The following is a 15,123-nucleotide window of genomic DNA, read 5'->3' on the forward strand; positions in this document are numbered from 1 at the left end:
TTTTGATATATTTTTTATTATAATTATTCATTCATAGTTTCTATCAAGAATTATAATAATATACAATTGAAATAAAATAGAGATATACTCTATAATTTAGAGGAACAAGGAAAAGATAAATGAACAATGAAACAAAGTACAAATTTATATTATTTTTGATTGACTACAGCGATGAGGCTAAACATTAAGTGTAAAATCGTGACTCAATCTTTATTGTCTTAGCCCCTAAAAGATCCAATAAAGAAGTTTTTGAATTACATTACAACATTATTGAGACAAGCAAGGGACATTTGGAATTGTATCTGCAACTTTTCCATGTGCATTTTTACAAATAACAGAATCACTGTTGTTTTCGTCCTCAGCAGGTAAAATGTTGTTTTGATCCAATGTAATGTCAAAACAACCGGATGAACTACAATCTAAATTAATAGCAACTTTGCCAGCATAAGTTCCGCTAAATCCTCGAAATGTTACAGAACTCACCGTTACAGATGTTTCCTGATAATTACAATAAAATGAAATTAAAACAATAGATAACTTTGGTATTATAATTAGTATATTATGAAAATAAAATTAGTAAATTAAATAATAAAACTTTTTTTTTGAAATGACAAGATAAAAATATTATGAGTGAAATATGTACCTGCAGATAATTATTGTATTCTTGATTTATGATTATTGGGTTCTTAACATTTTCAAGGATGATTTGGTCATATGTAATATTTTTTGCATAACCTGATCCACCCTGTAAAAAAAAAAAAAAGACACAATGAAGGTGTTAAATATGTGTTAAATTATTATAAATTTCATTATTCTTTTAATTTAGTCTTTATAAAAAGTTATTTATCTATAGTTTCTAAAATTTTTAAAACAAAAGACACAAAAGGACTCGAATTTTGTACAAAAAGAATTAAATAAAATTTTAATATGGACAAAATTTCTTAAATTTATATAAATATATTTAAATTTAAATTATTATACTCACCGGAAATGTTTTGATTCTTGCTCCATTGGTAGTTTCTTTAAAGGTGCAATTTTGTACATAAATATTAGAAACTTGATCACTAGCTCCATCTTTACCAAGGCTACCAACACTGATGAGTTCATAAAATACATATAAGATATATCAGTGAAAATATGAATACATGAACAATATAAAATTTAAGCACACAAAATTTTTTTTGGAGATGTCATGAATTCAAACTCTAGCTACTAATAAATCATATTAACATTAAAAATGAAATTTAGAAACAATATTTTTAACCTTATCCCATGGCCTGGTCCACAAGTAATCCTCTTAGCGTCCAAGAAAGAGGTGCCACCATTGATAGCGATACAATCGTCACCTGTTTAAATGAAAGAAAGCTTATAAAAGAGATACAGATCTATTACACACACAAAATCCAGATAATTTTAAGGATAATGGTTGTTGATATTGAAAATAATTTTTCAACAATTTTCAAAAATATTTAAATGATTTTTTCTAGCACAATCCTTTTTTAAGACATATTAAAAGAATAAAATATCATAATATTAATAACCTGATTTTATGTCGGAATCTTGTATCAAGATATTAGTGGAATCAGAAACATCAATTCCATCAGTGTTAGGACTTGAATCAGGTGCATCAATGGATATTTTAGAGATTGTTGCACTATTACACTCATTAACAGATACATGAGATCTTGGACTATTACTAATCGCAAGATTACTAACATTAAGTTTGTCGCATTTATGAAAATGGAACACCTGTAATTAACATTAGAAATACATGTCTTAATTTAGAGCTCAATTACTTGCGATAAAAATTTATAAAAATTTATTTTATAAATATTATAGTATAACTCTTGAGTTTCTTAAGAATATAATTAATGTGAATTATTACAATATATACATACCCCTGGTCTTTTACAATCTGAACAATCCCACCAAGTAGCACCATTTCCATCTATTTCTCCTACATTATTGCCATCAATTGTGAGTGCATTTACACTATTGATCTCAATCAAATATTGGCAATGTCCATCACTTAGTTAGTAATGTAGAAGAGAAGTTGAATTTTGTGTTGCTCAAGATTCAAGTTGATGGTTACTCTGAAACTCTCAGGTTTGAGGAAAAAAATTGCATGAATAATCTTGAGGAAGCTTTGCATAAGGAAAACTTGTTTTGGAAATAAATAGCTAAAGTTAAATTAAATTTGGTAGGGGATAGAAAAACAAAGTACTTCCATAGGATTGCTAAGATAAAAAATGCTACTAAGAATATCTCGACTCTTATCATTGATGGGATCTTGTTTCTAATCAAGAAGCCATTAGCTCTCATGTGTTGATCATTTCAAGAATTTATTCTCCTCTCCTATGGGTACTAATATTGGTGTGGACTTCCTTAAAAATAACATACATAATCTCATCAGCCATGAAGTTAATCAAATGCTCACAAAGTTTCCTCTGACCTTGAAATCAAAGAAGCTATTTTCAATCTAAATAACAATATGGTGTTCCAGGGTCATATGGTTTTGGAGCATTCTTCTTTCAGCATGACTAGGCAATCATTCATCAGGATGTTATTGTGGCGGTTAAACAATTCTTTATCTCTTCTTGAAATATGCCTAACTATAATGCTAATACCCTGATTCTCCTTCCTAAATTTTCTAATACCGACTCTAGGGCTGGAAATGAGTCGAGTCGAGTCGAACTCGCCTCAACTCAGTTCGACTCGTTAAGAATTGGCCAAGTTTGAGTTCGAGTTCGAGTTCAAGATAGACTTTTTTTAGCTCAAACTCGAATCGTTAAGAATTGATCGAGTTTGAGTTCGAGTTCGAGTTTATCACGGACTTTTTTTCATCTCAAACTCGACTTGTTAGAAGTGCACGAACATCTCGGTTCAACTCGTTTGGTTACTCTTGTTAGGTTCAACTCGCTTATTTCACGGACTCTTGTTAGACATTGATTTTAAATTATGGTTATTATTAAAAGTTCTTAGTTCTCATAATAACCAAAGTTCTCATTTGATATGTTCCATATATATATATATATATATATATATATATATATATATATATATATATATATATATATATATATATATATATATATATATATATATATATATTTGACATTTTAAATTAATATTTTTTAAATAAAAAAAATAAAAATAAAATAAAAGTTATAAGATTGGAATTCATACGATGTTAATTTTATTTGTATAATTATTTGTAGAAATTTTTTTCTCACTTGAGAATATAAATTATCAATTAAAATTGTTAGATTAAAATAAAATATAATACTAAGATTTAGAGCAAATCTTTAAACCTACTTTTAAAGACAATCTCATCCATCTCATATATAATCGAATTGACTCATGAACCTAACGAGTCGAACTATGTATAGTTCAAGTTCAGCTCATTTAGTTAACGAACTTAGTTTTTAGCTCATACTCAACTCATTTGGTTCATGAACCTATTTCAACAATTTAATTTTCAAATCGAGTTTCGAACTATTTTCGAGTTAGTTTGGTTCATTGTCAGCCCTAACTGACTCTATTGAGCTTATTAGGCTTATTGCTTTAGCTAACTTTAAGTTTAAAATTATATTTAAGGTTATTCTAGATAGACTTTCCCCCATTATGTCAACAATCATTTTCATGGAGCAGAAAATATTTGTTCAAGGAAGATGCATCAAAGATTGTATTGTGCTTTTCTCGAAAGTTGTTAATTTGATACACAAGAAATCCTATGGTGGTAATCTAGTTATGAAAATGGACATTAAAAACGCTTTTGATTCTATTAAATGGTTTTTTCTGATGCAGGTTCTTGGAAAATTTGCTTTCAATGATACTTTCAACAACTGGATTTGGATCATCCTAAATTCCTCTAAGATCTCAGTTTATTTCAACGGAAAGCTTCATGGGTTCTTTGAGTGTGCAAGAGGTGTGACATAGGGAGATTCTCTTTCTCCTCTCTTTTTTCATTCCTGAAGAGGTCCTTAGCAGGATCTTAACAAACCTTGTCATTGATAAGAAAATCAAGCTTATCCATGGTCCCAGAGCTTTGGAAGTGTCAACTCTCTGCTTGTTTGCGGATGATGCCATGGTGTTTTATAGAGGTGATAAAAGAACAAATGGCTCCGTTATTAATTTATTCTATAGAAAAGCCACGTCTTCTGGTTAAATTGTTAACCCTAAAAAATCTCACATATTTTTTCTTCTAATTTATTCCCTAGAAAAGCCATATCCATCACATTGCTAATCAGTTGGGGTTTAAGATTGGGCACCTTCCCTTTTATTATTTGGAGGTCCCCATCTTTAAGGGAAAACCTAAAGCTAGGAATCTTAAACCCATTCTTGACAAGGTTAAGTCTAAGTTAGCCAAGTGAAAGATTTCTCTTTTTATCTTTGCTGGTAGAATTCAAATGGTTAAATCCTTCATTGCTTCAATGCTTGTTCACAACTTCACTATCTATTCTTGGCTTCAGTCTCTAATTAAATATTTAGAGATAAGCATTAAGAATTTCATTAGGTCCTGAGATATTAGTAAGACTAAGCTTATTACCGTGGCTTGGCCTAAAATGTGCAAACCTCTTGAGCAGGATGGTTTAGGTCTTAGGCCCCTTTTTACCTTCAATGAAGCTTTCAACATGAAATTATGCTGGGATCTTTTAAATTCTTGCAAAAATTAGGCTATCTTGGTAAAGGCCTGAGTGCTTAGAGATTGAATCCCCATAAAATACCATGTTGCTTTTTCTATTTGGCATAGTATTAAAAGTGAGATTGACTGTGTTACTTCTGATTCTATAATTGTTTTGGTTAATGGTTGCAACACTTATTTTTGGCTGGATTCTCGGTGCATTCCCCCTATTGAATCTCATTCAAGATTAAGACATTATTAATACTAAGACTCTAGTTTTTAATTTCTTACATAATGGTTCTTGGAATTTTCCTACTCATATAACCAACATGATTCCTAATTTGTTTTTTTATTGTTGAACAAGTTACTATCCCTCTTGATAATATTACAGATAACAAAGTTTGAATATATTATGACTTTGGTGAATTTACTCTGAAAGATGCCTACATCAAGGATGATATCACTTCTCCTATTTTGTGGCCCAAGCAGATATGGAAAATTGATATCCCCCCATCGAAGGCTTCCATTGTCTGGAGGCTCTTTCATAATTATTTTCCAACCAATGATAATATTTTGTTGCGTGGTTGTCACATCCCTTCGTTTTATAACTCTCGTCATGAATCAATTCCAGTGGTTTTTCAATCTGAAAAAGATTCCACTTATGTCTAACATCTTAAGTATTCTTGATATTTGTGGAAAGATTTGGAGTCGTAAAGCCAAAGTCATTATTCAAGCTTCCATTGTTCACATTGTCAATGACATTTGGATGACCCATAATCATGTTTGACTAAGCAGTGGCTTTAGGCATTAGAAGAAGACTTTCAATCAAATTCTTAATGAGGTGGCCTTCATAGGAAACATTACTTACAGGATGGCTAGCTCCTCCATTCATGAGTTCTTGATCATCAAAGCCTTCAATGTTAAGTTACACCTGCCCAAGACTCTGAAAATTATTGAAGTTATTTGGAAGCACCCAACACAGGGTTGGTTTAAATGCAATACAAATGGCTCTTTCTCCATTGATTCAGATTCATTTGTAGTTTGTTCAGAAACTCTTTGGGTGATTTTGTTTTCGGCTTTGCTGAAAAGTTTAATTGATAATCATTTATTCATGTTGAGCTTTGTGGGGTTATTAAAGCCAATGAATTTGCTTATCATTTCGGCTAGAATAGTATTTGGCTTGAAACAAACTCCTATTTTATGATGTTGGTTGTTCATGAGGCTAAGTTTGTCCCTTGGAATTTTTATAGCATTTGACTTAATTGTTTAGCTAAAATGAGGCATTTTAGATTTTATTTATCTCATATATACAGAGAAGGGAATCAATTTAAAAATTTGTTAGCATCTTTGGCTATCAATTCTACTTTGCCTCTATCTTAAGATGAGTCTTCAAGGGTCCTGATTCTTTTAGTGATTCATAACAAATTGGGACCTCCTCGTTATCGTTTTGTTAATCTCTAAAAGGGTTTTGGTCTAATCCCTCCTCTTTTATTTCCTTTTCCTTCTTTGAATTTATGGATTTTTTTGTTAAAATAAAAATAAAATAAAAGTATTATTTCTTAAAATAGTTATATTAAAACAATTTCATACTTAAAGAATAAAAGTTAACAAAAATAACACTGACATATATATATATATATATATATATATATATATATATATATATATATATATATATATATATATATATATATATATATATATATTTGATAACGTAGACTCAATTATTTTTGTAAAAGTTTATTTTAGTTAGCTTTAACTACAAAACAGTTAAATGCAGCTTAATAAGTTGATGTAATATAGCAAATCCCACACACTTATTTTTATGAAAGTCTGATACTAAAAATATAGTTAAATGTACCCTCAGGTGCATGTTGTTAAAATAGACCTTCTTAAAATTATATATACATATATATATATATATATATATATATATATATATATATATATATATATATATATATATATATATATATATATATATACACACACACACACACACACACACAAGTTCTTCAATTCTTTGTGGTATAAAATAATATTTTTTGTATTCTTCATTTTTTTAACTAAGCTGTTATTTTTATTATTAACAATATTATTATTTTAAAAATTATTTATTTATAAATATCAACCACTTATTTTAGTAGCACTAGATATATAATTATTCATCAATAAATTATACATATATAGGAGGGATATTCTTACTCCAAGAGTAAGTTATCAAGACTTACTCCACATCTTCACCATTAATTCTTTTCAATCTAATGGTTAAAATTAATGTGTATTATTTTCTCTCTCCATATTTAATTGTTTATTATTTTTAGCCATTAGATTGAATAGAATCAATGGTGAGGATGTGGAATAAATCTTGATAACTTACTCTTGAAATATAACAATCATAAATAATAAATACACAAATAATTAGAATAAATCATACTATTACTAATTTAGCAAACAAATTCCTAATAAAATAAATGATTAAAATATCACTTTATACATAAGACAAATTATTAAATAAATGTTAAAGTCAATTAAAATGATAAATTTATTATATATATAAAAATATAAGGATGTTACGAACGACAAATAGGAGGTTGTTGTGTAGTGGCGGGTATTTGGAGAAAGGTGTTTGAGTGGATTGGTCCCGTCGACGATCTATCTTTGGAGGAGTTCGAAGGTTTTGTTTTTGTGTTTGAGAAGGTGAGGAGTCTAGCCAAAAGATCCTTAACTGCGGTAATTTGGTTAGCAACGGTGTGGAGCATTTGGATTAGACGAAACACTATTATTTTTAAAAATTATTTGTTTAGTTTTACCAAATGTATGTCGGATGTAATTTTTAATGCTTGGAATTGGCTTCTATCTAGTTATAAGCTAACGGAAAATTGTAATTTCCACGTGTGAAATATTTTACCGCTCATTTGTTTTGAGGTGTAGAACTCATGTAAGTGGTTGGAGTATCCCTTATACTCCGGTTTTAATTTCATTGCCTATTGAAAAAAACAAATAGGCAACATTCATGTTTTTCTCATTTTCACCCATACATTAAAATATTTGCTAGCTTAAGTGTCGACTCTCTTTATGGGTTAGTAAAAAAATTTGCAGACATCTTTTCTTCACAAATACTCCGACCTACTAAAATATATCATTTCGTCAAATAGAACAACCTCATCAATAAAAAATTAAAAAAATCATAAATAAATATTTAAGAATAATATAATACTCCATATGATACATATATCAGTGACATATATATTAGCTTTGAGTATGTGTTATTTACAAACAACCCAAATAAATTTTTCACCGTTCTTCTATCCAGTTATCACTTGCAATGATATCTTTAGGCTTACACAAAAACAAAAACAAAAACTTCAACAATATCGTCGAGCACACCTAATGTTTAATGCTGGGTACTTAGGTTGTGTACTCAAATGGGTGTATTTATTGGAATGCATAATAATTCTTATGAAGATTAATGGAACACAATTTAAGAAAATATAAATAGAAAAATTTATCATGTCCAATATTTTCAAATTTTCCAAATTAGAAGAGTAATACATATACTTTAGTTTAAAAGATGATGTTAGAGATAAAATTAGAGTAGTTAATAATTGTTCTTAAGTTAAAATTGAAATATTATTTTATCTTTTGAGAAAGAATTATATAATTCTAATACATTTTATGTACCAAAACATTTTTCATTTTTTGATATATTTTTTATTATAATTATCCATTTATAATTTCTATCAAGAATTATAATAAGGGTTAAATACATTTTTAGTCCCTATAAATATGCGACCATGCATTTTTAGTCCCTATAAAATTTTCCTTCAATGAATGGTCCTTATAAAATTATCATGCACCTAGTTTCAGTCCCTACTGTCAAACCAATGTGCATTTTAGAATGATTATTTTGCAGACATGTTCATAATGTTTTAAAAAGTTCTTGGAAAAAAAAGAAACTCAAAATTTAATTTCTAAGTTGAGATTTTCATTACTTTTATCATTATTTTTCAAAATTTGAAAAATTCATATTTAATTCTTCTCGTTTTTAAAAATTCTAAAACTTGTTAAATAAATATTTTACAGTATTCTAAACATATATAAAAAAAATTATTCAAAAATTTAAAAATTAAAGGGTAATTAAACAGTTTTTAAAATTTTAGAAAATAGTAGGGATTGAAATTGCATGCATAAAAATTTTATAAAGACCATTCATTGAAGGAAAATTTTATAGGGACTAAAAATGCAGGGTCGCATATTTATAAGGACTAAAAACGTATTTAACCCTTATAATAATATACAATTGAATTAAAGTAGAGTTTTGTGACGGACGCAAGTTTAGGACATCTTTTAGGGGGCTGCAATGTTTTCATTAGAACATGGAGGAAAGTGTTCAATTGGATTGGTTCATTAGACGGTTTATCTTTGGAGAAGTTTGTGGGGTTCTTTGGTTTTTCTAAAAGGGTGAAGATTAAAGCCAAGAGGACTACTATAGTGGTCATTTGGCTTGCTACGATTTGGTACATTTGGATTAGGCGTAATGCGATCATTTTTAGAAATGACCTGCATAGCTTCACCGAGTGTATGTCGGGAGTAGTTTATTTATTTTGGTCTTGGCTTCAATCTTATTATGTTCTTTCGGATAACTGTAATTTTCATGTCTGGAATATCCTTCTTCTCAATTATTTTGAGAAGGAGGAGCGTTCCGCCTTGTTTTTGACGGTTGGAGTATCTATAATACTCCTTTCTTAATATCAGTTGCTTATTAAAAAAAAAAAACTCTATAATTTAAAGGAACAAAGTAAAGATAAACGAACAATGAAACAAAGTATAAATTTAAATTTATATTATTTTTTATTGACTGCAAAGATGAGGCTAAACATTAAGTGTAAAATCGTGACTCAGTCTTTATTGTCTTATCTTAGCCCCTAAAAGATCCAATAAAGAAGTTTTTGAACTACATTATAACATATAACACATTAATTAGACAGGCAAGGGACATTTGGAATAGTATCTGTAGCTTTTCCATGTGCATTTTTACAAATAACAGAAGCATCGTTTTCTTTCTCAGCAGATACAATGTTGTTTTGATCCAATATAATGTCAAAACAACCGGATGAACTACAATCTAAATTAATAGCTACTTTGCCAGTATAAGTTCCGCTAAATCCTCGAAATGTTACGGAACTCACCGATACAGATGTTTCCTGATATTTACAAAAAAAAAAATGAAATTAAAACATATTTTTTGAAATGACAAGATAAAAATAATATGAGTGAAATATGTACCTGCAGATAATTATTGTATTCTTGATCTATGATTATTGGGTTCTTAACATTTTCAAGGATGATTTGTTCATATGTAATATTTTTTGCATAACCTGATCCACCCTATAAAAAAAAGACACAATGAAGGTGTTAAATATGTGTTAAATTATTATAAATTTCATTTTTCTTTTAATTTAGTCTCTATAAAAAGTTATTTATTTATAGTTTCTAAATTTTTTTAAACAAAAGACACAAAAGGACTCGAATTTTTGTACAAAAGGAATTAAATAAAATTTTAATATGGACAAAATTTCTTAAATTTATATTTGTATATCAACTGTATAAATATATTTAAATTTAAATTATCATACTCACCGGAAATGTTTTGATTCTTGCTCCATTGGTAGTTTCTTTAAAGGTGCAATTTTGTACATAAATATTAGAAACTTGATCACTAGCTCCATCTTTACCAAGGCTACCAACACTAATGAGTTCATAAAATACATATGAATATGAATACATGAACAATATAAAATTTAAGCACACAAAATTTTTTTGGAGATGTCATGAATTCAAACTCTAGCTACTAATACATCATATTAACATTAAAAATGAAAAAAAAAAAATTGTTATCAAATATACATATTAAGGTTGAAATTTAGAAACAATATTTTTAACCTTATCCCATGGCCTGGTCCACAAGTAATCCTCTTAGCATCCAAGAAAGAGGTGCCACCATTGATAGCGATACAATCGTCGCCTGTTTAAATGAAACAAAACTTATAAAAGAGTTACAGATCTATTACACACACAAAATCCAGATAAATTTAATTTTAAGGATAATGGTTGTTGATATTGAAAATAATTTTTCAACAATTTTCAAAAATATTTAAATAATTTTTTCTAGCATAATCTTTTAAGACATATTAAAAGAATAAAATATCATAATATTAATAACCTGATTTTATGTTGGAATCTTGTATCAAGATATTAATGGAATCAGAAACATCAATTCCATCAGTGTTAGGACTTGAATCAGGTGCATCAATGGATATTTTAGAGATTGTTGCACCATTACACTCATTAACAGATACATGAGATCTTGGACTATTACTAATCGCAAGATTACTAACATTAAGTTTGTCGCATTTATGAAAATGGAACACCTGTAATTAACATTAGAAATACATGTCTTAATTTAGAGCTCAATTACTTAAGATAAAAATTTATTTTATAAATATTAAAGTATAACTCTTGATTTTCTTAAGAATATAATTAATGTGAATTATTACAATATATACATACCCCTGGTCTTTTACAATCTGAACAATCCCACCAAGTAGCACCATTTCCATCGATTTCTCCTACATTATTGCCATCAATTGTGAGTCCATTTACACTATCGATCTCAATCAAATATGGTCTAGCTTCCCATGCGTCTTTAGAAGGTGCAACTATTTTTCCTTCAAACTGCAATTTAATATAGAAAAAAATTAAACGAGATTTATTTAATTATCTTAAAGAGCTCCTAAAATTAATTTTATTATATAAATAATATTATTATACATATTATTATATACCTGAATGAGAATTTCAGCATTGCATGGACCGATAAAATCTACTTTCTTCACCAAGAATGATTTTCCAGATGGTATAACTAATGTTGTCTTTCCTTCTGCTTTACATGCATTGCTCCATGCACTTGAAAATGCCTATTTAATATATAAATATAATACATAATAAATATTGTTAAGGTCATTCAATTATTTATAAAACTATATGAAGTATAATATAAATTAAAATTATATAGATAAAATATAAAAACATATACTTTTGTATCATCAGATTTGCCATCGCCAGTTGCACCATATTGCATCACATTATAAGTAGTATCAGATGTGGTTCTAACATTGAACCTTATACACAGACAAGGTGAAATAAAATAAAGAACTAAAACACAGACAATGAATCCTTGCATGTTGACTAGAGTGAAATGAAACAAATGATAATAACTAAGTTTTACTATGATGATTTGTGATGGAAGTATAGTTCTGGCCGGTTTGGAGGTTAAATAGAAAATTACATGCATGCAACTTTTTTATTTAAATATATAAATAATAAATTTAAGTATAAAAAATGGAAACAGATTTGTGTTTAAAATGAAAATAAAATAAAATGAAACAAATTATTTATGTAAGTAAAAATAAAATAAAATAGAATATGTTGAAAAGTCAATAAATCAAAAAAATTATATTCAAATATAAAAACAAATTTTTTTTAACATATTTGCTTTTTTATTAAAAAAATTTTACTTCTATTACAATATATGGTAGCCTTTACTATATTCATAATAAATAAAAAATTAGGTAGACTTTCTAATTTTTAATATAATTTTTTAGGTAGATTTTATGTTAAGAAAAATAAATTCTCCTAGTTTTGTGTTATAAAGGAATTTTTTTAACTTTATTAAATTAGGTAGATGTTGTGTTATGAGAAAAGTAAACTTTCTAAAGTCCTCCACTCTAAAACTTCACAATTCAATTCACTTAATCTTTCTCTTTTTTTTTTTAAGGCCATGTCTCATCTTTTTCTCGAAACTCAATAATAAAATTTAAGAGTTTAAATTTTAAGGGCTTAATCTTTCTTTTTTTTTTTAAGTCCATGCCTCATCTTTTTCTCGAAACTCAATAAAAAAATTTAAGAGTTTAAATTTTAAGGGGAAGAAGAAGACGAAGCACGTGAATTTAGAGTTGGTAATTTGACTCATATCTTATGAATCCCGCAAAAAAAATCTCATAGTAGGTAGGATAAAAACTCGTAAAATGAGTAGAGGTACGGGTATGGATAATTATCTATTAAAGGAATTTTTTAAACTTTTTTTAAATTAGGTAGATTTTGTGTTATGAGAAAAGCAAACTTTCTAAAGAATCTCATTTTTCCTCCAAACGTCAAAATAAAATATTTGTTTTAGCTTTAAAAAAATGAATTTTTCTTTGTATTGTCAAAATTAAATTTTACACAGTTTTTTAAATATTACAAGTTTTTTTATATTCATTTTTTAAAAATTGAAAGAGTAATTTTGACTTCTTATAACATAAACTTATATTATTGAAGATTAAAATATAGTCGAAATCACTTTTATTTTAAGTTGTATTTCAAAAATGATTTTTATATAAGTCTATTTGAAATAACTTCAAAATTAAGTGATTTTTTAAAATTTTGATATCCAAAAAAAGGTTCGATGAAATATCTAAAATAACATTTTAAGAATAGTTATTCAAACCAAATTTTTATGAGAAGCTTTTATGAAAACTTTTTTGTAAATTATTTTTTTTCACAAAATTATATTATGCTATAAAATTCATTTTTAAAAAAAGTCAAAACAAACGGACCCTAAGTTTTAGAGTTTAAAACGAAAAATAACATTTATTTATAAAGCAGCAGTAATTCACATGATATAAGGAACACATCGGCAATAAGAATTAGAAGCAAATGAATTCAACCTCTAAAACAAAGGCGAAACAAAAGTTTGCATATGAGTAGTAACTAAGTAGCCAAAGAGATTATACTGTGTCCAAAGACTATAAACCAGAGAGACTATGCATATGAGTAGATGGGTGTTAAAAAGTTCAAAATCGCGGTGGAAATCACGGCCAAAGAGTCCCTAAACGCGCGTTAGAGGTTATTGGACACAGAACCAAACAATCATTATGATATCTAAGATATTGTGTTAGCTTTGTATAAGGACAGTGTAAATGTACTTATGAGTAATGGGGCATGCACAGAGTGCGATTGATTGGTTTTTGTGCAATTTATATAACTAAAAATGTATACTGTCAAGTAACAAATATAATTATAAAAATGGTTAAGTTCCATTTTGAATCATCTACTCCTATACGTGAGAAATTTCATTACTGAAACCGAAAATGACTTATTTAATTATAATCTTTTACAAAACATCATTTTATAGCCTCGCTGCCTCCTAGTTTATGGGAATATCCAATTGTAACAAAGGATGATTTTACATCACGTAAATAAAAAAAATTATAAAATGTGATTTTACAACTTTGCAACCTCCCAAATATTAGGAGTATTTAATCGCAATAAAACCTGCTTTGTTGGAGGCAACCTCCAAGGTAATTGGAGTATGCAATCGCAACTGAAGAAGGTTTTACAACGCTTAAAACTAGACTAATAGTTGAGACTATTCATGTCACAGTGTGAGCAATCATTAGAATTACATAGATCACATGTTTATCAATCAGATGTGTGAATCTATGTGTTAGGACTCAATTGACATCTAAATCAATTTTCCCAATTTCATAGACAGAAGAAAGCATAAAACGCAAATAAAATTATATAATTTTTTAATTGAGATTCATTACAATAAAAATCATGAAGAATTACATAGATCACATGTTTAACGTTGAATAATCTAAAGAGAACCAAATATAAGAGAACCAACCATTCATCCTTATTGAATTTTTTACTTTAACAATTAAAAAGAAAACATAAAGACTTCTAACATTTAGAAACATACCTAAATGGTAGGCTTCGTTTTCCCATATCGTTGGTATAAGAATAGGTTGTAGACTCTCTAAAAAAGAAATCCTATTGACTAAACACGTCTTTTTAATTTATAGAAACAATTCTAAAATTGCAAGATCGTGTCGTACTTACATTTAACCGTGCCACAATTGGAGGTTTATTTTGTTTTTCAAAATCTAGAAGAACGTTTGGATATCGGCGTTGGCTTATAAGTGCTCTGCTTTATCTCTTACACTTGATAGCGTCGTAGTGCTTTGAATGGGCGCCACTATTAACCATTTCTTGTAATTTAAGAAATTCTTGAAAAACAAGATTTAAGAAAAACAAAGATTTATCTTCTTTGATGATAATTTATAAGTTCATGCTACTTATTAAATTACATTTGTGTTCTTGTTCAATCTCCACTTCCATTCTCATACTTCGAGATGACGAACCCAAAATACTTAATTCTTCCATCTTATCTTTTTCAACGGTGTTCTCTTTTCTCACCAGTTCACTTAAATGAAAATTGTTCAGATTGAATGGTTAAAGCATAAAAATGGAAAAGTAAATATTAACACAAAAATGGTTAAAATTAATGAGTATTATTTTCTCTTTCCACATTTAATTGTTTATTATTTTTAGCCATTAGATTGAGTAGAATTAATGGTCAAGATGTGGAGTAAGTCTTGATAACTTACTCT

General features: G+C 27.9%; 2 protein-coding genes across 2 annotated transcripts; both read right to left on the reverse strand.

The window, feature by feature from the left end:
• Positions 1-267: 267 nt before the first annotated feature.
• Positions 268-4,089, reverse strand: LOC131619831 (probable polygalacturonase At3g15720). The gene is made up of 7 exons (XM_058890881.1): positions 4,004-4,089; positions 1,899-1,992; positions 1,542-1,749; positions 1,265-1,346; positions 986-1,094; positions 644-745; positions 268-498 (listed from the first exon to the last, which is right to left on the reverse strand). The coding sequence occupies exons 1-7, from the start codon at positions 4,087-4,089 to the stop codon at positions 268-270; spliced, it is 912 nt and encodes a 303-aa protein (XP_058746864.1).
• Positions 4,090-9,603: 5,514 nt separating this feature from the next.
• Positions 9,604-11,870, reverse strand: LOC131619832 (probable polygalacturonase At3g15720). Its single transcript, XM_058890882.1, has 9 exons — positions 11,724-11,870; positions 11,473-11,604; positions 11,198-11,362; positions 10,851-11,058; positions 10,571-10,652; positions 10,268-10,376; positions 9,914-10,015; positions 9,747-9,831; positions 9,604-9,686 (listed from the first exon to the last, which is right to left on the reverse strand). The coding sequence occupies exons 1-9, from the start codon at positions 11,868-11,870 to the stop codon at positions 9,604-9,606; spliced, it is 1,113 nt and encodes a 370-aa protein (XP_058746865.1).
• Between the last annotated feature and the right edge of the window lie 3,253 nt (positions 11,871-15,123).

Source organism: Vicia villosa, linkage group LG7 (genome assembly GCF_029867415.1).
Source record: "Vicia villosa cultivar HV-30 ecotype Madison, WI linkage group LG7, Vvil1.0, whole genome shotgun sequence".
NCBI classification, from domain to species: domain Eukaryota; kingdom Viridiplantae; phylum Streptophyta; class Magnoliopsida; order Fabales; family Fabaceae; genus Vicia; species Vicia villosa.